The 23,730-nt window shown below is 41.5% G+C and overlaps 1 protein-coding gene across 9 annotated transcripts in view; it reads left to right on the top strand.

The window, feature by feature from the left end:
• The first annotated feature begins 4,956 nt into the window (after positions 1 to 4,956).
• The window catches only part of kirrel3b (kirre like nephrin family adhesion molecule 3b), a 165,876-nt gene continuing 147,102 nt past the window's right edge, over positions 4,957 to 23,730 (top strand). For 6 of the 9 annotated variants that reach the window (XM_085379759.1, XM_085379755.1, XM_085379758.1 and 3 more), the window contains exons 1-2: positions 4,957 to 5,350; positions 5,495 to 5,566. In XM_085379759.1, the coding sequence (XP_085235885.1) occupies positions 5,101 to 5,350; positions 5,495 to 5,566 (322 nt within the window). In that variant the 5' untranslated portion in view covers positions 4,957 to 5,100. The remainder of the gene's footprint in view (positions 5,351 to 5,494; positions 5,567 to 23,730) is intronic. The other 3 variants (XM_085379760.1, XM_085379756.1, XM_085379754.1) reach the window with 1 other exon arrangement.

The raw sequence follows: 23,730 nt of genomic DNA, 5'->3' as shown, positions 1-23,730 counted from the left end.
TTTATACTTACAATACTGCAGCGTAAGTATTGCAATTTCAATATAAACCTGTTTTTCTTTGTTGTGCAGCTAAGTTAAATAATAAGGCCTAACTCACAGGCTTCAGATATATTTTATTAGGACTGGCTTTGTGTTATTTTAAACCATACCACAGTTGTAAAATGGCATCTACATAGCTGCATTGATTCCTGTTTTACAGGTTATCAAAGAGACCATGACATGTAAAAGAAAAAACATCCACCCATTTTGAATATCAGAATAGTGGGAGTTGGGTAGCCTAACTCAGTATGTAAACATTTTGAAGTCCTTGAAGCTTTTAAACTGCTTTGTGGCACTGTTGACATCTGTGTAAAATCTGCTAAACTGAGACAAAGACTAAATTTGAAAGAGGAAAAGAAAAATGCAGGAGCAGTATTACAAATAAGTGAGTTTGACAGAGTTTTGTATGGTCTGCTCATCGTCTCTGCCGTACACTAAAAGCTTGAGGCATTATCTACTGCTAGAATGAGCTATATGGATTTTCATATTTTCTCTGAACTGCCTTTTGCGACTCCAAGAGTGTACCGGTAATAGAGGTGCGGAACTCCTTTAATTACAAATATTTTTAGCGCAGAGATCCAAATGCCATTAAACAGTTACTAGAGGACAAACTATCCTCCTGAATCTAAGGTTATTTGAAGTTATCGCCAATGTGTTACCCTGCTGGAGCTCAGCAGAGCAAAGTAAAAGCGGTTCAGCGTGTTTCTCCATTTGTTGTTCAGCGGGAATGACTCTGTGTGCTGAAAACAAGTGAGCGCCGGCAATTTAAAATATCAATGTGGCAGCACACCACTTGACAATCGTTTACAACAGCACGACAATGGCCTTAGTCCCCGCCCATGGGCCTGATGGGCTAATGGTAAGTCCTCCTGTGGCACTCATTGGACAGATCGTTCTCCAACGGAGAAAAGCCTGTTTGATGTCAGTCAGCTCGATCAAGTGGACACAAATGTTTGGGCCCAGACTGGATTTTTAACACGTGCAGTGACTGTGCTCCAGCTGAAGGAAGCAATACCCTTTAATAGATTGCCCACATGACACCCATCAGTCACACAGATTATTTCCTCATGACTACATATGACCCACACATAAACTGCATTATTACCTGAGAACAGAATGACCTTGACTGCTATGATGAAGATGACCTGAAATTAAGAATGTGGGTGATTTACAGGCAGCAACATGCGATTAATGTTATACTTTGTTTCAGCTCACTTTCAGTTCCTTTCAAGCTTGTCCTTTTGACGGGGGATTATGGTCATAGCTGATATAAAGAGACTCTTAAATCCGGAGAAAAAAAGACTTCCCTCTCTCCAGAGTCTTTTAAGATTATGCCCCCTGTGGGTGCACTGTGGGTTTAAGAGCGTAAGAGCCCTTCACTAGACATCACATCTCCGCATGCATCAGCTCTGTGCAGGGACGTCACAAAACAAAGCATGTTGATTTTTGTTTTGTTTTGTCTGTAAGAGGGTAGGGGGGCTTTTCTGGTCTGCTTTTAACTACTTGAGAATTTTGGATGTGAATGACACAAGCTGTAAGACTTGGCTAAATAAAAATTAAAGAATGGAAATGTTCCTGCCTCAAAATGAAGTCATAGTCATAATCTCATTTACAGTCTTTGTAATTTGTTTAGATATATTACGTCTGCCCTCCATCATCCTATACAAAAATAATCCAGGTTAAGGTTTGTCCTACAAAATGGAGGATTGTGAGCACTGGAAGTACAAATTTATTTGCCTGTTTACCTCCTTTACCCCCATTGCTCCATTGTTATTCTTTGCCCCTACTCATCATGTTCTTAGGCGGAATGCAAATCTGTTATCCTCTGATTCGGGCCGCAGAGGGGTTGTTTTTATGTGTAGCTGTTAGTTGCACTGATGAAAAGACCACCTGTCATCTGCTGGCCCTTTGATTAGATTAGGAGGTCAGAAGGATGGATTAAATTGATATAAAATAGACTAGGCCCTCATACAGTGCTTACTGTGTCATTACAAGAGCTCTGATCCAGATGTATTAAGCATTTCTCGTACTCATGTGGAGTCCATCCCCGTAGTACGGATTTTAATATCAGTCATTACTAATAAGAAAAAAATATAGGATATACAATTTATAAAGTGCCAACTTGATTCATATAAATTGTGTTTTCAATAAATCATCCAGGGTCCTAATAGTTAAACACAGGATTCATAAAACCTACATCACCTCAATGATAGAATCACAGGCTGAGATGATAAAGACGTGGGCTGATGGTTTTCTATTCTATTCAATTCAATTCAGTTTTATTTATATAGCACTAAATCACATTAACAGTCACCTGTCAGGTCCTTAATATTGTAAGGTAAAGACCCTATAACAATACAAAGAAAACCCTAACAATCAGATCACCCCTACATGAGCAAACACTTGGCCACTGTGGGGAGGAAAAGCTCAGTTTTAACAGGAAGAAACCTTCGGCATAGCCAACTTTATGCTTCATTTTAAGTCTAATCTTAATGGTAGAGAGGGTATCTGTGTCCCAAATCCAAACTGGGAGAGTTGGAAGTTCCATATACGAGGGACTTGAAAGCTGAAAGATCTGCCTTCTATTCTACTTTTAAATACCACTTCTTTCTACCTCAAACAGTTATCTCTAACAAACAAAGGCAGCCTGTCAGTCTCTCAATATGCAATAAAAAATTCTAAAAAGCAATATAGTTTATCCAGTATGTATGTGAATTATTTACAGATCTTGCTTACCTGCAGATGACACTGGAGAAATGGTATTTAAATCCATATCAGCTTTACAGGATTATAAGAAAGAAGGAAAGGAAGAAAAGTTTTTGTCTTTTAAAACTGATCATTTTCCTTTATTAGTTTCATGTTTCTTTTCCGGCAATTATCCATTTTTTCCTCTCTCCTCCTTTCCCACCATTATTCATTATCTGGACATATATAAAGGTTCTGTTTTAAATATCAGACACCGAGCAGTACTCAGACTTGTACAGCGTTAATTACAGTAGCTGTGGATTAACAACTTACTGTGCTGGGAATTTAAACTGAATTAAAAGCAGGAACAAGGCTGATAAATTGACTAGATGGTTCATAACTAACTAACTGCTTTGACAGGTTACTATTTTTGATAAAGACCTGACCCGGTCCCAGACAAAGGGTTTGTTTTCCTTAATTTTAGTTGGTAAGCTGACAGTCGTGCCAAGTTTATACAAATGCGGTGGTGCACACATGGGGTTGCAATGCTGTAAACAAAAAAAGCGATTCAATAATTTGAGTCATGACTCATTTCATATATTTGTTCCTAACATTTTCTCAAGATTACCAGTGTTATGCAAGAATTAGTCACATACAAAATTGCAAACACCAGAGTCATTTGGATTGCACATGAAACAGTTTTTCATTTTTATTCTATCTTTATTGCACTAAGTCAATTTAATATCCATATGTAAGTGTTGGCTATGGTTGAGTGAAATCATTGCCAACAAGTTGGTGTCATGTATGCTGCTGTTAGTCTGTCAGCTCTCTCCCTTTAAAGAGGTCATGAGCCACGTGTGAGAAAGGCCAGCAGCCGGACAATGTCCTGAAATGACTCTCTGGCATTTTCGAGTTTCAAGAGTTCCCATGTGAAAACATCTCTGGAGTAATGGAGATGTTCATGACGCTGAAAACTATTTACCTTAAAATGTTTAAATGAAAAAATAATGTGTACACTTTCTGATGAAAATTGTAGAGCTGTACTATATACTCCATTGTCACACGAAGAGAGAACACAACCGACTAAGACATTTTATATCTATAGACACTCTTGTCCCCTGTTAACTCCATGTTAAATGTTAAATGGTAAAAGGCCTGTATTTGTATAGCACTTTACTTAGTCCCTAGGGACCCCAAAGCGCTTTACACTACATTCAGTCATCCACCCATTCACACACACTGGTGATGGCAAGCTACATGTTAAGTAAAAACATTTGCAGAAACTGGTATATCCCACCTTTCATTTCAGTTTAATTTATATAGTGCCAAATCACAACAACAGGTGCCTCAAGGTGCTTTATATTGTAAGGTAAAAACCCAACAATAATACAGAGAAAACCCAGACAATCAAACCAATGAGTAAGCACTTGGCGAGAGTGGGAAAGAAAAACTCCCTTTTAACAAGAAGAAAACTCCAACAGAACAAGGCTCAGAGCGGGCAGACATCTGATGTGACTGGCTGGGAGGGTCCCAGCTATTATAAGGTGAGAGACGGGGTACACCCTGGACTGGTTGCAGGGCTAACACAGAGACACACAACCGTTCACATCGCATTCACATCTATAGGCAATTTAGAAACACAATTTAGAAGCCAGAGTACTCGGAGGAGACCCGGTGGATATTAAAATGGTTTTTTGAACAGCAACAAAGTCAAGTACAAGATGTGGAATACTGTTACACATGAACCTTGCTTGCCCTGTATGAAAAAAATTCCCCTGTATTAAATATTTAACATGCATAACTAGGAGAACTTGTCAGTAAGCATGCAGTGCATTTGACTATTTTATGGTGCCTTGCATCATATCTCCTTGAATGAGTGACTATGAATCTAATTCCCCCTTAATAAAAACTGGATACTAATGAATCATACGGCTTTGGTGGTGAATGTTAATCTGGTCTTCATTCATTCACAGAGAAAAAGCTACAGATTCCAAAATCCACTTCTAAAGAATCCAAAAAAGGGATGTACAAAAGGACAAAGGTCTTAACGGGGAGGAGGGGCTGAAAGTGCAGTTTTTGTTTGTGAATGTCTGCATAATTTGTAGCTACAGAGGTCTCCTCCTATTCTCATTCTAATTGGAGCTGCACCCTCTCCCATGGCAGCTCTGGTTCCCAGAGTGAAGACCCAAGCCTCCCAGACTCTCACTCAGGCACACAGCCACCCAGACAGCCAGGCTGAGAGAGAGCGATGGAGGGAGGAGTCTAGTAGTGGAGCTCTATCCCCTGACAGGGTCTGCTGTGGTAAAGCAACAGAGAGAGAGCGAGAGAGAGAGAGAGAGAGAGCGGGCAAGTGAGGGCTGAAGGCACTCAGAATGGATGGGCAAAGAGAAACCGTGCGAGCGACAGAGGCAGAGTGAGCGAGTGTGTATTCTCAGAGTCAGCGGCGAAGACACAGAAAGTCTACAAGCTCACACCACAAAGAGAGCGCGCAAAGGCAGAGCTGACAACCGGCTACACTCAAGAGTGACACACAGAGGGAAAAGACACAGAGAGACAGGAGAGGGAGAGAGAAGAAGAAGGACCAGAAGAAGAGGAGGACAGAAGACAGACAACCAGCTTTCCTCTGGTAAAACAAGACTCCACTGAGGGACTGTAGCATCCCCCCCACACCACCACCACCCCCCAGCAGCACAGAGGAGCACTGTCTCATCTCGTGCATGTGTTTCTGCCTGCCAACTTCAATTTCACACTCGCCTACTGTTTTTCGTAGGTTTTGCCCCTCTCCACTCCGCAGTCATGATCCTCTGGGTCCTTCTGCTGCTCCCGTGGATCTACGGACATGGTAAGTTTTTTTTTTTCACGTTAAAGTTGCTAATTCATCACATCTCTCGTTCTCATGATTGCTATGTGTGTGTCTGTGTGTGACTGGCTGGCTGAGAACTGTTTCTTTATACCCATGTCTTGCTGCTGCGACGTCTTTCTTGCGCTTGTTGCTGTGCCATCTGCGTGCTTTTCTTTCTTCCTTTTTAAAAAACAAAAAACTGTTTCTGATATAGCGCTCCCGTGTGCGCTGTGATGTCTGATGCAGAATGAGAAAGGAGAGAATTAAGAGCGAGAGAGAGAAAAAAGAAGAAGGGGAAAAAAAACAAAGTCTGTATGACTGTAGTGGAGGTTAAATAGTGCAGTTTGCACTTTTCTCCGTCAGTTGCTCATAGCTGTTCAGGCAAGACAAGTTAAATACTTCCTATGTGGGCTTGTTATTCCTGTCACACACGCAGACACACACAAACAAAGCCCCCTAAACCCAGTCCAGTTCAGTCGAGCGTTCACTCCTGAGTCACATTGTTTTGAACTGACAGCCCTTTCCACATTGACTTCAGCTAAAGGGAGGAGGGGGTCTTGGTGAAAAGAATGTAGAGAGAGAGAGGAAAGTTAACGGTAAAGTGCTTCAGAAGGCAGACCCATGTGGATAGCTTGGCAACCCCAGCCCTTTGGACAGTATCTGCTGTTGTTATTTTTATTCCTAGACAGTCTGTTTGTGGACAGAATGAGGATGGATTAGTTGTTTCCCCTGCTTGCCACCAGGTGGTTGTCTTTGGAAAACAATAGAAGTGAGTAAAGTAGTGCACAAGTCTGACTCTGTGTAACACCTCTGTGGCGCTGGGAGACGCAGAGACACACAGAGCTGAATCAGACTGTCAGAGTTCCTGCTGGAAGGTTTGCAGCATCATGCCCCCCCCCGTTAATGAGTGTGCTGGTTTATACTACAGGGAGCAAGAGCCAATAACTCACCACCTCTTTACAGCGGTTTGACCCCCGTCACATTGGGCTGTATTCTAAAGAGGCAGTGGCTGAACAAATGCCTGTCTGTGTGCCTTTAGTTGTTTCCCACGGGGAGTTGTAATTGTGACCTTTTTATTTTTTTATTTTATTTTCTGTTTTAAACCACAGCTCAGAAACTGCAAAAAACCCCAATACAAAAAAAAAAAAACCAAAAAAACCCCTGAGATCTCAGTTTGTTGACACATTGTTCGGAAACTGACAGCTCAAAGTTGGTAACATGCTGATAAAACAGCAGCTGTAAATGAAACTTGGTAAACAACATCATTTTCTTCTGCACTGAATTCAGCTGTTTCACATTATGATTTATAGTCTATAGCATAGGGGGGCAAAAAAAATGCACTGCTCGTCAAACGCAGCAATTTGCTGTGATTATATTTCTTTTCAGCTGACTTATTTTTCATGTAGAGGCAAATAGAAAATAATGATATCATAACAGACCTATTTGAAACTGACTGATGGAGCAATTAAGCCCCCTCTCGGCTTCTCTCATGCTTTAACAGGGGGTAGAGCTTTTGCAGATGAAGCGTCTTTATGGTTTGTGCTCTTCACGACAGCATATGTCTCGGGATACGGTAGCGCTAGTTGTGTAAATTGAAACAACGGGCAGTTGGAGCAGTGGAAGCGCTCTCTCTCTCTGTCTTTCTCTCTCTTGGCTTTGGGAATGGAAAGTTGTGGTCCATCAAACACCGTAGACGATGCTATTCCTGATTGTGCTGCTTTGCTGTATTCTTTTCCCCTGATTCCATAAGTGTTTCTGTGCCATCTGTGCTTATTGTGATGCAGAAATACATGATCGTTCATTAGTATCTCCCACTTTGTTATGCATCTGCTAAGTATTTTATCTGCAGTTGACTTAAGCAGTATATTCTGACTGTACTTGATTTCCATGTCTGGTGTAGATAAAACTAAAGCTGTGGAAGACATTCAACACTGAACATTAGAAGATCTCATTTTGTTTTGTTCCTAAATCTCAACATTTTCATTCCCATCATCGCAGGTTTAGCCCCAGTTGTGGGGAACAACTAGCACCAAATCTCATATATACCAATTGGAATGAGACGATTGCTACAACTGGAATGAGATGGGATTGTGCATTTCAGCACAGTTGGTTATTACCATAATATAAAATACCACTTTCCCTGCCAGGTAAACGGGGGATAACAGCCTACCTTCTCTATTCATGCCTCTTGGGAGAAAAAAGTGCTTCCCTGAAGCTTACTGTTGTTGTACAAATTACGGCTCTGTTTATGTGTCGAGCCGGTGTCAGCAGAAAGCTGCGAAAAACAATCTTGTTTTTATGAACATGGGGGACAGTGGGGAGTTGTGGCCATTGCAGGCATACACTTTGACGCAGCTATCCTGTGAGACAGCGAGAAAGAGAGCAAGAGAGAGAGAGGAGTCAGTCCAAAACGAGTGGCGCTGAGCAGTTTTTCCTTTTCTCTCTCTCTCTCTCTCTCTCTCTCTCTGTCTCTCTCTCTCTCTCAACTTTGAGAAGTAAATGGTCCAAAGCGAACAAGACGGAGAGGGGGAGAATAAGGAGAGAGGGAAAGCTGTTGTGAGCTGCTCTCATTCCTGACTGCACTGTTATCGCATCTAGGGCACCTTTTCTTTCGCTGTCACCTCTTCAGCCAGTGACAGATGACACAGCTCCAGTCAGAAATCTGGGAGACAGTCTCCAGGAACACATTCACCTCAGGCCAAACTCTTCCAGGCCCTAGTCCATCCCTTCATACCACCTCCCCGCTCCTCATTTCTCCTGCCGTCTAATCCACCGTATAGCAACTCTCATATTCTTCAGCCTGTTTGCGATTTCACTCCTCACCTTGCAGTGGCACATTTCCCTGTCATGTACTCACTGAGTGTCCTTCTTTGACTCTTTGTGTTTATTTGAATTTTTTCCCTCTTACTTTGGGTGATTGATTGTCTGTGTAGGGCAAAAGCTGAATATGTTGGAAAGGGGCAGTTCCTCCTATTGAATGTGCTAGACTCCGAAGAAAATGACCAAAAGAAAAACTAAACATTGCTAAGTGTACAGCCTTTTTTATATCCCTCTCATTGCCTGTATTTCCCTGCCCTTTTTCATGTAATTTCCTTTCTCTTCACAATGTGACATCAACATACAAAGTGTCTAATCTTTTGTCTTCTGTTAGGGTATCTTTAATGTGGGTTTTAGCCACTAGGGGTGTTGCTGCTGCACAGGAATGAAAATCCCAATCTTAAAATCTCCTTAAATCTGCTGCCCACCCCCGTCACCTTCATTATCTCCCACCACTTAAATATATCTGGTGTCGGAACTCCTGATTTTGCCACCAAGCCAGACTAAGCTGTTTCTTAGTCCTGGAAAGCACGTCTTAGTACCCCCCCAACAGCCCCCTTTTTCATTTACTACTGTCTATTAACTGCTGTCTGACGACTCTAAATCCGCTTTTCATGGGCGGCAGGCTTTGATACATATTTCTCCACCAAAGTATAATTAAATGTCTTTTCTATGTCATGTTTGGATATGTGGATTTTTTATAGATGGGAAATCACTCTTGCTTCTTCAGAGAGGGGAGGGAAAGAGGGGAAGAAATACAGCTCATGACTCTGCACAACACTACTCAAACAGAAATACCAATTTTCAGCCTCATTATTATGAATAGTTATTTGTAAGCAACACACTCTGCTGTCTAATGCATGGATTATGACTATAATAACTCAGAGGTAATTAATTATTTTACCCCAGTTCTATTGGAATGCTAAAAACGGTGTAAATTTTCCAACATGCTGTTCTAGAAGTCATATGTTCAAGAGCCTCCTGTACTGGTCGTGAGCATTGTCTGTATTTTGAAACGGTACAGGATTACTAAAATGCATGGTATGAGTCGCAAGCACGTCCTTGCCTTGTCCAGGTCATATGACTTTTCCACTAACCGTGACAGTCATGTAGTGAGTGACGGATGATGTCACCAGTTCATGATGGAGCCCAGTGGCATGCAGTCTGTTGCCTTGTTTGTGTTGCATGTCCCATTAAGGCTAGCCAGCTTAAGTCACCTCATCCACTGTGACTCCTGCTCATTTCTATGCCACGATAGATTAAGCCCACTGTAATCCCTCTGAGCCGAATGCCCTGTTGGATATTTATGGTAATAAGTAAACATATGAATAAATAATCTAAGAGGCTGCTGCTGGACAGCTGGAACTTGTAATGCTTCAATGTTAGGAATTACTTTTGGCATTAAAGAGAGATGCTATTTCTAAGAAAGAAAGAAGGAAAAAAGATTAAAAACAGAGTTTTGTTGATTGTTGTTCGAATAGAGAAATGAAGAAAAATATATTAAGATAATATTATATTGACATACATGTTTACAAATATTAAAATGTGAAACCTAAGTGTCGTTTATCCAGTGACTATGGTCTGGATGAAAACCTCATTTCGAGTCTGCCAGGATTCAGGTCAGCCAGGGAAGGGAAAATGATTAGTTCAGAGCCTTCTTGGAAAACCAGGCAATGATCTGCTCCTCTCATGCCGTCAGTCAGTCTGTCAACAAAATCAAGCTGTTTACTGTTGGGCCTCATTATCTATCTAGACGCTCTTCCCAGTTTTCTTTAGTACCAACCAATCAAAACCCCAAGGCCCTCATCTCCTCTCTTTCCGAGTCTCCGCTGCTGGATCCCATTCCTCTGGGATGAATTTATCCAGATTGGAGCACTCAGCAAAAGGGCATTATCCCGGATTACATGTCTGTTGGGTGGCAGTGTTAAGTAATTCAACCAGATGCTGTTGTGATCGCTGGGTCACCTGTGAAGTCAGGGTTAGCAGCTGCACTTCTTCACTCTGCTCTTTCTTGTCATGTCTCCGTCCCTCTGAGACTTTATCCTCGGAGAACAGAGAAGTTTTTTAAATAGACCAGCGCAATAATACCACAATATCGATACTTCACTAATGCTGAAGAAGCATGTGGAAGCCCTCTCTAACCCCAGTCAGGATTTTATTTGGTGACAGATTATGGGTAGGATTACCGGCTTCTAAATTGCAGTTTAATGCACAGGAAACAACAAGGCAGCTCTACAGGACTGTGTGTTCAGATGTGGGGGTGCTGTATATAGAGCACTGCTGGATCATACTGTGTTATCTTTCCTTGGAGAGGGTAAACATTGGCATAACTGGGCCTCAAGAAATATATTGATGGGTTTAACGTGACTGTATCCTTCCTCCTTTAATCCGGGTCTTTCCCAGCTGTGGTTTTGATATATTTTTAACTTGCTGCTAGCATCTGTAATTGCTTGCGGAACATAGCTGTTGATAGCTAGACGGGTTCAGACAATGTAGGGATTAGCAGTTTGTTCCTAACTTGTCAGCATACTGCTTTGCAGACCTGAGGCATGAATAAGTCTTTTGTTTAAAACATTCCCACAGAGCGACTGCCTGTGATTAGTGTTTATTTTGGCCTACATTTAACCTTAATATATAATTCACAGTCAATTATGTTTTCTTCCCATCATGGTTCTGCAGATTTACTCTACAAATTTCATTTGAGAAAAAAAATCGATCATCTCACTCATAATGTGAGCACAAAGAATATATGTATGCATGGATTTTAAAATTCTCAACATTAGCATGCCTGGGATTAAACCACTGAGCATGACTTAATAGATAAGAAAAGACCACAAGGCTTTGAGATTATTGTTTAGTCATTTTCCAGATCATCCCTTTGTTCTCACAGACATTTGATCGAATAACACATTGAGTTAAACCTGCGTCCAGTACATTAGTAATAGGAAATTATTAGCTCAATCTTGTCATTTTGTTACTGGCAACTGAGCAGTTTAGTTAGTTCACAGTTAGTTTGCAACATCAACAAAGTGCATGCATGTTGTCTCTGTTGCAGTTTGAATCTGAAGAAAATGACAGATTGCTGCTTTGATATTATGATCAGGTGGGCACAGGATTGGATTTTGCTAAAAATCCAAGCATTCCTCATTTTGAGTGTTAGTCACACAAGATTATTTTTTATTTTTAAATAGTTGACTGTCTTTGCCTAACATTTCTGGCCCATTTTTCCTTAGGGTGGTGCTGTCTCTGCAAATCTTCACCTCCAAGTTTAATTAAATTGCATGCAAGCATGATGCAGCACCGTACCTGTGTTGTTTTACTGCTCAGGGAATTTGTTAGCAAACCAGCCTAGCAATACATCGATTTTATGGTGAAAGGCTGTGCTTGGAAGGGGCCCCTAAGATGCATGTGACGCTTCAGCACAGCAGTCACTTGAGGAATTGGGTTGCTGATCCGATAACAACTTCCTAGTGTTTGGCTGGAAGTTTCTGGGACAGCCCAATATTACACTCTGGTGAACTCGCTCTCCTCCCCTCTCTCCCGTTTGTTCCCTATCTCTTTCTCCTTGTAGTCGTTCCGACATTCTCATGCCAAAGATTCATAACAATGGACGCAAGGAAAAGGTTTTCATACCGGACACTTCACATGCATTCTGTGTCCGCCTGTGTATACATGTGAGTACATCAGCGCACTTTTACTGTGCTCCTGCAATTACAGCTGCAAGCCCTGAATGGCAATATAAATGCAAATCAGCCTTTTAACGTGTACAGGCTCTATCTAAGGAAGAAAGAAGCTTCTCACCTGTGGGTGAATGTTGATGTTGATGTGTCTGCCTGGCATTACAACTGCTGCGCATGTTTTAAAAACTGGCAATGGATAGTAATGTATAGTACTTTAATTTGTAAGTAAACCTTGAGGCTGTTGTAGGTGTCTGGACCCCAATATAATAAAGAACACTCACGGGAACTGCTGTAAAGCATCATTGTGTGGGACAGCCTCCGTAGTGAGATGCCTCCTCTGCTTGTGTGCTTCCATTTTCGTAGATACATCTAAATTGTGCTTAACGTTGCTAAATGGATGAGCACAGTGGCTTCTATTTATTAAACGGGGTTGGAAAACAGTTCTCTCTGTGGTACCAGGCACCAGTGGTGAGAGGCATGGCTTTTTGAAAAGCTATTTGATCTGCCACTGATACCAAAAGATGTTTTATTCAGCAAAGCACATCTCACACAATAGCAGCACAAACTTGCTCTTGAGCCAAGCCAAACTTTTGAAATCTACTAGTGGGTGTTGGGGCCTAGGAGTGGGGTGGGGTGGGTGCATGTTTAATGCTGGCACCCACCCCAATACTTTCATACATGATGTAGATGAGCTTTTTTTCCCTTTTCTTTTCTTTTTTTTTTTTTACCAGATGCCAAATGGGGCTTTGAGCCACCTGCCTGTCCCACTAAAACAATTAAGCAATTGGGAAGAAAGGACTGTTCGGTAGTGGGGATCTCAGTGTTAGCATACCCTCCCTTTTCCCAAACTCTTTTAGAACCCCTCGGTGTTGGCACTGTGCCATCTTCTTTCATTTCTATTTATCTTTTGGTTTCTGTGAAAGCAAGAGCAGTTGACGACAGCCTGTGTGTGTGTGAGAGAGTTTTTGAGATGGTAAAACACCATCCCTCTATTGGCATTTATAAAGCAAATATGTCAAATTTAAATATAGCCCCCATCCATTTGGGGGCTATATTTGACCCTGTGACCCTATGCAGCAATACGTTGCTTCAGGTTCTCCTCCCATGCTAATACATGGGAAAGGTTTGCGTGTAAAGGCACCGTGCAACGCTGTGTTACGGTGGTGACCCTTAAACTTGAATTTGTATTTGAGATCATGGGGTTCAGTGTAGTGCTACTCCTCTGTAATGAAAATCACAAATGTGCTGAAGTGGTCAAAAAAAAATATGCAACATTATGTGGAATCCCAATGAGACCTTTTGATTGCACCTTAAACAGTGGTTTACACAGCAAAGCTTCATCTGTCATAATACTCATATGCAAACACACTAAAGCATATATTTCATTACCTCATTTGCATTATCTGGCTGGCTGAGCACAATAATAGTTAAGAAAACCTTGAGTGTTAAGGAATGACCAGTATTTGTAGATTTCATTACATGCTACTTTATAAATAAAGGTTTGTATTGATCCTTAAATATTAATATATCCTAATATAAAGAAAACTAGCAAAAAACGCCTCTATTGATTTTAGCCTGTGCTTTTGTTGTTTTCTTTTTACATGGCACTGCTAGGATTCACTCTGCCCACTTTAATACTAGTCCTATTTTTATACGCGGCAATAATTTGGTGTTACAGACAGGATCAGCTAAAGGCAATCCTTATATATTTTCCACTGCTGTGGGTCTCTGCGACCGCACACCTCTTAAGGCCGTTGCTCCTCTTTTGTCTTAAGTCCTTTCTCTTTCTGCTGGGTTCTTTGAGTGGATGACAGAAACCTGATAGAGTAAACAAAGTGAATTAAAGTATAATTAATTTTTAGTGGCCACTCCAATATTCACTTTGCTGATTTGGAGGTTGAAGAGCTCTTGTCGCACTCTCTGATTTTTATTTTATTTTATCAAGTGCAATTTAATATTGTGGAGGCTGGCCTGGGCAATGAAAAAAAAATGCTAATGCACATTGGGGAGTTTAAATGATTTGCTATCCTTTCAAATCTGTTGGCAGGGGTTTCAATCTGGCTGGCGTCCTGGGGGAATTCACAGTGGTCATTGCTCAATCCCTGGGGGACATTAGCGCAAATCACAAAGGAGCACAGAAGTCATTTCAGTTTTCCACTTTCCTTTGGCCAATGCCCAACGCTAAATGGCAGAGGACTGGCTCACAGTACTGGGAACGGCAAATGCTTTCCCTCTCTCTATATCTAACCTTTTAAACCTGATTTAATCAAATCAAAATACCACAGTGCAGATCCATTTAAGACAACCTGAAGACAAACAGTTGAAAAGGTACCATAAGGCCTTGGCGTGAACCAAGGGCAAGGCCATCCATTATTTCTTGTGCAACCAAGAGCACAGGGACACGGGAAATGCCTTGCGGTGCATGATGATGGACAGACTCCACATCATAGATTGGATTAGAGTGGCAAGAGAGAGAGCCCTAAAAGCTGTGGCAGTTTATTGAAGCCTTATCTAAAGCGATAATGTTACTACAGAAAGGCCCATGTAATGACGGATGAGTGGACAGCACCCTGTAAAGAACTGACATCAGGCAAGATAGTTATGGCGAATAGGCAAGTCCACTATGGTCAACTCATCTTCCTTTAAGAGCAGGAAATAGGACTAGCGGATAGTCACTATAAAATGGACTGTCAGTTGCTGGCACCCTGGTTACCCTACAGTGTCATCATCACAGGTGTATCCAGTTTAGAGAGGTACAGTGCTCAGTGCAATTTAGATCCCATTACATCACTGATAACCACGAGGCATCTGGGGGGAAAAGTGTTATTGCAGAGATTTGTAGAATCCCTGAAGGCAGTGTTTGGTTTCATGATATATGAAATCTACATTTCAAAATTCCTTGTCTTTACCCGTAACAGTACTTTTCGAACATGCTGTGGAGTGTTGGTGAAGTGGTAAAGTTGTACTTAGGTGAAATTCCTGTTCTTCTTCGTAGCAGTATTGTTCTGGGATGACTAGAGGACATTCTCTCTGCTTTAAGGCAACATTATCCATCTAATAGCAGCCAGATGATAGTAATGACAACACAATGCCTTCCAAGGTAAACAGAGATATCTAGTTCTTAGGAAAGGAAACGAGAGGAGACGACAGAACAACAAAGCCATAAAAAATGGAAATAAATCCATCTCTAAAGGAATGGCCTTCTTGTCAGAAATTAAAACATATCTGTGTCTTGCAGCCCTAATCCCTAATGCCAGCGCATTTGTTGTCTAAGTAGAGTATTTGTGCATATGTGCGAACAAGCACAAATGTGATTATTTTTCACTTTGGCTGTATGCTAATTCTATTACTTTGCATTGTTTGCCTATCTTAGTCTCAACAGCTTTGGTTCAGACTACTTCCAAATGTTTGTTTTCAAAGGATACCGTACTGTTTGCGCTGTGCAAAGTAGCACAGTCATTTAAGTGATTATTCTTTTTCTGAATACCCTTATGTGACTTTTTAGCTCATGTCCCACTATGATCTGGTTGAGAGGAGTCATTGCCCCTGTCCCAAGCCTGTGTGACAGTGGCACAGCAGGACATTAAAAATGCAGCAGGGCAACTAAGGATGATCGTGGCAGCACACAGTTGGATGTTCAGAGTTCTCAACCAAACCCCCCTCCCCATCACCTCCAGTGCGTGGCCCCAAAACTTTCCCCAGGTTACTAGTATGCATTATTAATGCAGCTTTCATTTAAAAAGATGCAATTTGCTCAGACCAGCTGCACAACTGCAACACAGCCTCATTTGAAACATGGAGAAGCCTTCTCATAAATATATGTTGGATCTCCTGCAGCCCAAAGACTCTCTTCCAGATGGGTGTGCTCCACACTGAGGGAAGAGTTAATGGTTTGGATTTGCTGTCAGTCTTCATGAGCAGACTCCTAATGATTTTACATTCCTCCACTAAATGAGATGAGATGTTTAGTATCGGTGCGGCAGGCTGCTTAATAAACGCATTTATTTATTTCAAAACAATCAGTTCCTCTCACTCTTGTTCCTTATTAAATCTTTTTTTTCCCATAACAGGTTTCTTTCAAATACAGAAATAGTAATACTTGTGTCTGGCATTAGCTAAAGGACAGTACTTAAACCAGAGCCCCATGTGGGTCTGGGGATTGATATGGCTGTTGTTTACTCCAAAGCAGACATCTTTTAGCTTCTCCCTCAGCTCAGATCCTTTTGATCATCACCTCCATATTGGATATAAAAAGGAGAATGAACAGCGCTGCTGCACAAGTGACTTTTAGAGTTCTGTGACTCTTTGAAGACTGCCAAACAGTCTTTCATCTCAAAAAACAGCAGCTGCCTCGTACAAAAGAAGTACAGGACGAAATAAGAGAGAAAGGCAGTATCCCGGGCTTGAAAATGAAACAGTAAAGATTGTGGGGTCTCGTTGTGATCGCATTTCCTCTAAGGCCTCCTGTGAGGAAAATGACATGTACTTCACGCAGCATTGATAGCCGGGCATCTGTCAAACAACCGGGGCTTAAGGAAGTGTGTGTGTGGGTATATGTGTGTATGGGGTGGTGGTAGGGGTGGTTGTAAATAAATAAATAAATGAAACAATCTTGACTCAATTTAAAAGGCACAGCAAATGACTGCTTTTGTGAAAGGATCATTTCTTTCGGCTTAAACTGGGCTCAATAGGTAATGCAGAATTTTCAGGCCAAGAGGTCCTGAAGTTTTCCTTCGCGAGAATTTGCAAGTGACTTTCAGTATTATGTTATCGAGCCGATTTGAAGAATGCCAGCAACATAAAAAGAAAAGAAAACAGAGACTACAACTTAAATGAGTTATTCTTGAATTAATGAAGGAACAGGATCTGTAGAGTTCCCCCACTGAGACATGAACCAGATTTCAACCCAGAGCTCCCTCGAGGTGACGGCCAGCATTTCTCTGACAGGACATCTGGTCCCAGAGCATGGTCACCAGTGGGTCGATGTCACCATCTTAATTGTAATGTTTCTCTCTTCCTCTATGAAAGAAAAAAAAAAACAAGGAAAAAAGGGGAAAAACTAGGGCGGCTTTCCATAAAAGGAGAAAAGGAAAGGGGGAGCCACTATTTGCTGGGCCGTGTCGGCATGCCACATCATTTAAGCTGACAGCTCTAATAAATTACAGCAACAGATCGCTGTGAACAAACAAAGCTTAATGGAAATAAAGTGAGAATTATCAGCCAAGAAATAAAAGGAAAAAAGAATGAAATTAGTGCAAAGAGAGAGGATTAAGGGATGTCAGGCCTACATAGCACAGGCATTAAATGGGCAAATTGCCACTTTGAAAGATAGGAAATGTTTTGTTCTCATTATTGCTTCCTTTCAAAATGGAGAATAATGAGAGAATCCTGAGCAGACCTAAAATGTCCCTTATCAGACTCCTCAAAATCTGCCTCTCTGCATTGCATTTCTCGTCCCTTTTGTCTTGTTTTGCTGCTGATTTTTCTGCTCTGTAGGACCCTTGCTCCACCAATTCAGCCAAGCCGGAGAAAGCCTGGAAGCCTTTGTCATTAAAAAGCTTAGGCATGTGGAAGAGAACGACAAGAGATGGGAGGTATGTCAGGGGAAACGTTTGTCAGGTACCATCAGTATGAAAGCTGTTGCACATAGAGACCTTTGAAAGAAAGGCAGGTCAGAGAGGGTCCACTTTCAAGACCACTCCATTCTGTCTGAAAAAAATAAATAAAGAGGCAAATTGCACAAATAAGTAAAATGAACCAAACTAAAAATTGCTAAAGGGCTCCAAAATTTTCAGTAACCCCATGAGGATATGATCTGTCAGGTGCACAATTAGTGTTATTACACTTATTTTGACAGGATGAAAGCTCCTGCTTTGGCAAGATGGAGATGTTAACTGGAACAAAGCACAGGAATTAGAGTCAGATAAGCTTGATAGAATAAAGGTAATTGAAGCAGACCTTAATAATTTGCCCCATGAAGAGTTTAGGTCAATCACACAGGTTTGACTCAAGCCTTTGCAAATACCTGTTTTGTTCTTTCATTGTAATTGAGTGGTTTATATTCCCCTGCAGCACTAGATTAAATCCTCTTAAAGACACCCTTTATTTTTTGTATTATTTTCATTTGCTATGACAAAGGTGTGTATAGGGATGGGTATCGTTTAGGTTTTATCCGATACTGGTGCCAAATCGGTACTTTTGAAACGGTGCCGGTGCTCAAACGGTGCTCAAACCGGTGCTTAAAGAATGGAGAACACAACATTGGTCCAAAAACCTCTCATGTTCAGCTGGTTTTTTGTAAAAAGATAACAATGTTAGCCTTTTCTGCAGCTATGGGGCATATATGGTATCACTCTTGGCTGGAAGCAGTGCTTAAACAATGGAAAAAACACAAGCTTTGTCCAAAAACCTCTCATGTTTAGCTGTTTCCCTCTTTTTCTTTGGTCATTTTAGCCTTTTTGGCCAGGGTGAAGAGAGTATCTGCCATCAAACAAGAAGACAGCCGCATGTAGCTATGATGATGTTTGCTAGTTTACCTTACATGCATTAATGTAATAACGTGGTTAGCCTACTCAACGTAAATTACACTCGAACAACATGAAGCTACTCACGCAGAGAAGAACGGCTGCTGCTGCCATCATCATCATCCGTCATCATTTCTGCTACACTGGCAGGGCTAGGGGCCAGGACTCTACTCTTCGGGTTTTTGGGGGATGTTGCTAAATCCGGGTCCAATAACAGGCACCACACCCGCAGTAGATGTGTGAGGTCTTGCAGCAAGCTATCAAATACGGCGCATTTCTCGGCTTTTAAAAAAAAAAAGCTATGCGTCGCCTGGTGTTTCATCGGATTCGAGGTGTTACCTCCTTTGACAGTATCACAGTATCAGCTTAAAGCACTTGTTGCAGGCTGCTGAGTTTGCATATTTTGCTGTGAAGTACAGCCAGACTTTTGACCGCTTCGCCTTGGGCATTTTTGATCTGTAGCTCTGCTCTAAAAGAACGCACGTACCTGGACCCGCCTACTATCCTCGGAAACGTAAAATGATTGGCTAGAAGTGTATCACAGCTCAGGAAAAAAAAGCACCGAAATGTGCGCTGCTTTTCGGTCTGGTTACTACCGTTTATGTCAGAACCGGTGCCATCATGGCACCGGACACCGGTACCCATCCCTAGGTGTGTATACATTTTTCTTTCTTTCAGGTGCTCACCTTCAGCAGTCACCTGCCACCATCTCATCCTATCCCTAATATCCTGTTCTGTCACTCCGACAGAATGCACGTCCTCCTTCGTTACATCCATGTATCTTCTCTGTCATCTTCCTCTTTTCCTCCTGCCTGGAAACTCCATCTTTAACATCTTATGTCCTATATCCACTATCCCTCCTCTGCCCATGTCCATACCATCTCAACCTTGCCTCCCTAACTTAATCTCCAAACAGCACAGCCTGAGCTGTCCATCTGATACACTTGTTTCAAATCCTGTCCATCCTGGTCGCTCCCAAAGAAAATCCTAGCATGTTCAGCTCTGGCACCACCAGCTCGGGCTCCTGTCTCTTTGTCAGCACCACTGTCTCCAAACCATATATCATAGCAGGTCTCACTATCATCATGTAAATCTTCCCTTTCACTCTTGCTACTATCGTTCTGTCACAAATCCCCCCTGACACTTGTCTCCAGCCGCTCCACCCTGCCTGCACCCTCTTCTTTACTTTCATAGCTTAGGTTATGATTTTTGAAAAGCCATCGCAAGCTTTGTCAACAGTGGTTTTTGTAGAAGTAGAGAAAATACGTGCTGTCAAAGTTTAAAGAGGTCCCAAAAGATAAGAGGTGGAGGAAGATCATTTAGCTTTTCCCGAAAATAATAATTTTTTTTCTTCTTTTCTCTTTTCTTCTTCTTCTTCGAGTAGAGCGTTGATGCTATGGGGTGTTGTTATGATGCTGAATTAAACAGTAAAGCATTCGAGCCCTGCAGGGACATCCTTAACCACGAGCTAAGGTTTTTGTATTTTGTTTTTTTTCCCCTACTCCACTTTGTTAGCCAGCCAGGCTGGACTTCAGCCAAGGTTTGCCTACATGGTGGACATAGAATCCCATTGCTTTTAAAAAAATACATGAGAGGTCAAACACCACGAGACTCTCATTAAAACTAATTAAGAATGTCATTCAATAACAGTAAAACAGTAATAGGAACTGCTACCTCTCTATGCAAGCTAGCGGCTTTCAGAAGCACTTACGTAGGAATGAGGAGGGCTTTTATGGGAGAGGGGTGTGAGACGTAATATGAGTGCCTTGGGAATAATGTACGTCCCACTTCTTAGCTACATTCTTTGTGTATTTATGTGTTTGTACGGCCTTGTGTTTGTGTGTTCCCCCTTGTACCTGTGTGCATCTATGAATGCTTTGTGTATGGCGTGTACTCTAGAGGTTTTGCACTTAGGCTTAGTGTGTGTGTGTGTGTGTGTGTGTGTGTGTGTGTGTGTGTGTGTGTGTGTGTGTGTGTGTGTGTGTGTGTGTGTGAAGAGACCATGGAGGGCCATCCAACAGAGAGCACTGCATTTCGAAAGGTGCCAGAATGAGTTTGTCACAGAGCGCGTAAACTTGAGGAGAAAGGGGACTGCAGAGAGAGAGAGACTTTCCCCAGGCACCCAGAGTCTGTCAGACTGATTAAGTCACACGGTTGGAGTGAGAGTTGGGAAACTGAACCAGAGCATGCTAGGGAAGCACAGGATGACAACAGAGAAATAAAGAAATAAATAGAAACATGCAAGTATTAACATGACTGCATATCACGTGTGCACTTACTTATACCTGGCCCCAGAGACTCATGCTGGGACACTGCACACCAGCCCACATCCCATCATGCCATCCTGCAGCTTCCTCACCCCGCGGCGACATAAAGCAGGTCAGGTCCATCTTAAAGTTCACAAAATGCAACATGACAGGACAACTCTAACATATGCCTGTGTGACAGTGAAGCAAATAGATGACTGATGGCAGAGTACTATGTCTTAAGGGGGAAGTGAGAACAGTATAAGGAAAACTGACTTTACATTTGTCTCCCTCTCTGCATTCGGTTTGCTTTCAGACAAGCAGTAGAAAACTGGGGCATGAGCTGCAAGTTTCAGCTTCGAATGCATGGATCTATGGGAACTTTTTGTAACATGAACATAACATACATCAGCCCATGTGCAGGCTCGGCTTGTTTGTTACTGCTGCAGAAATGCCAAGGACTTTTGAACCATCTAAAAGAACGGGCAGAGTACCATACCACATCACCCTGTCATCCACCAGACTAAAAGATGAACTTGTTTTTTTGTTCAGAGGACCCTGGCTGCTCTGAGGTGGCCTATATTTTCTTTCTATCTCATTCAATCAGTCTCTTTCTCCCACACTAACCACAGACCTGTCGGTATTTCGCAGAAGGGCAGCATCCGCAACAATACCAAAGGCTTAAAGTGAAATATTTTCTATTGGACTTTTATTTCTATAAGGTGAAAATGAGTTATGGCATAGAGTATTCTTCTACTATAACTAGATATGTGATAGACACCTAGCTATAGAGGTATTCTACCTCTATAACTAGTTATGTGGTAGGTACTTCTCACTAAATGCTATGCATCTCAACTTCATCCTCCCACGATTCGCCACCCCTGTACTGAAATTAATATTAATCGTCCTTTCTTCCAGAAGCTCTACAGTCTACAGTGCTATACCAAAGCACAATCTATGGCACCTCTAGCATTGAATGCTAATTGCTCGGTATTCAAAGCGAGAAAAAGGCCTCTCTGAATTAAGAGTCATTTAGTGAGAAACTGAGTTCAGCCTAGCACTGCGATGCCTACAAGCTAATTTCTCTGCTATTTTGCATAGAACTCTGGAAGTGTAGTTCTGAGTGCGCTTTTGCTACATTGTAATGCAAATTTAAACCCGGGCTTAGCTTTGCGAGTAATTACAAAGGTAGAGCAAAACAACACAGTTAATAGGTTCAAAGTATTCCATCAAACAAGAAACAAGAAAACTACCTTTGTGAGAAAATATGGCTTTTGACTGTGGACCCCATAATCAATGAGCACAAAGCAACACTTTGGTCTGTGCACAGATTTTAATTTGTCAGACAAGAACTTGATTCAGCTGTGTTTCTTTCAAAGGGAATTGAAACAAATAGATTTCTCTGTATTCAGGAGCACTGCAGGAAGTATTTTTCTTCCTCCTGCATCTGCGGTTCAAACAATGGGGGCAGTGTGTGTCTTTGATCAAGGAGCATGTCGATGTTTATGACAATAAGAAATCTGCAGTCTGTCCCAAAAGTGTTGTAACCCTACCTTCAAAGTGCACTTGCTTTTTTTTCCCTTTTTTTTTTTTTTTTTTTACAGCATCTTCTTCTCTGCAACTTTCTTTACTGTCTTGACATTTTTTAAAGGTTATCAACAACACATCGCTGTGGAATCGAAACTCTGGCATAAAAATAGAAGAAATATACACGTCTTTCATTCATTCATTTTCATCTTTATTTCTATCTATGGATATTTGACTTATTAATTAAGTATGGCTTCATTTGTAAAATGTAGCAACCTGATGAAAACGGTGTCACAGTGAATGTGTGGGTGTGTTTCTGATGGCTGTGTGAGAGGCCAGTTCATCTCTGTTGATTTGTCCCCAGTTTTCTTGGGGCCATGCACTGACACTTCATTGTACCGTCTGTCTGTGCGCTGTATCAGCAAGACAGGCATAAAGAGCAATCCTCTATGACTGGAGCTGACCCCAGTGCTGTGGCCGGGTCAAGGTCTGAGCTAGTAGTAGTAGTACCAGCTGAGGTCCTCTGCCACTTGCAATACATATTTGGATAGGATCATACAAGCGCAGACAGGATTTCAGGGTCACTGTGACAAAAACTTGAACTTCGTTTCTAAGATGAGGATTATGCCTAATCTTGGATCAAAAACTTTTTTTCTGGTGGAGATATTTTAACTCTTCTTCCATTCAAAGACTAAGGGAGGGTTGCCAAACGCAAGGCCTGGGAGCCAGAATCAGCCTAGCAAAGACTTCAATCCGGCCCTATGAAGGAGGGCATACGTTTTTGGATTAACTGCATTTTTTATAAGTTTTACAGCTTTTCCTGCTAATAATGGCCTCCTCCATAGCCGTGCTTCTTTAATTTATGCTGTTAAACGTCTTTACACTGACAGAAAGCGAGTTTCACTTGTCCAGCACGCTTAAGATCAAAGTGGATATTTTGAGTGGGTTTGACATCCCTGGACAAGGGTTTAATTTAAGTCCAGGAAGCTGGATGGTAAGGACCCCTGTTTATTTGTTTTTGACTTTGTGTTTATCGTGACGTAACCTCGATCTAATCGACAAAGGTTGATTACTTCAGTCAAGCAGATAATGTGTATGTGTATTTGCCCATATGGAAAAGATATATATAAATCTTATAAAGTTTGTATCTGTCTTGTGTGAAACTTGTATGAAAAGCATATAAGAGTGAAAACGGATACAAGATCCCTTGAAAAATTATATAATGAAACATGTATGTTTTGGATACTTACTAAAACAATGTATGAAAGTAATGAGAAAATGGCCACTTTCATGAGTAATCACATATAAGTTTTTACTATTTCTTTTCCATATGGGTGTCTCACAACTGTGACTTGTTTTATACAAACTTA

Source organism: Rhamphochromis longiceps, linkage group LG14, assembly GCF_057381845.1.
Source record: "Rhamphochromis longiceps isolate RC_006_pf linkage group LG14, R_longiceps_female_GT1.1, whole genome shotgun sequence".
Classification (NCBI taxonomy): domain Eukaryota; kingdom Metazoa; phylum Chordata; class Actinopteri; order Cichliformes; family Cichlidae; genus Rhamphochromis; species Rhamphochromis longiceps.
This window is presented reverse-complemented; position numbering and strand designations above follow the sequence as displayed.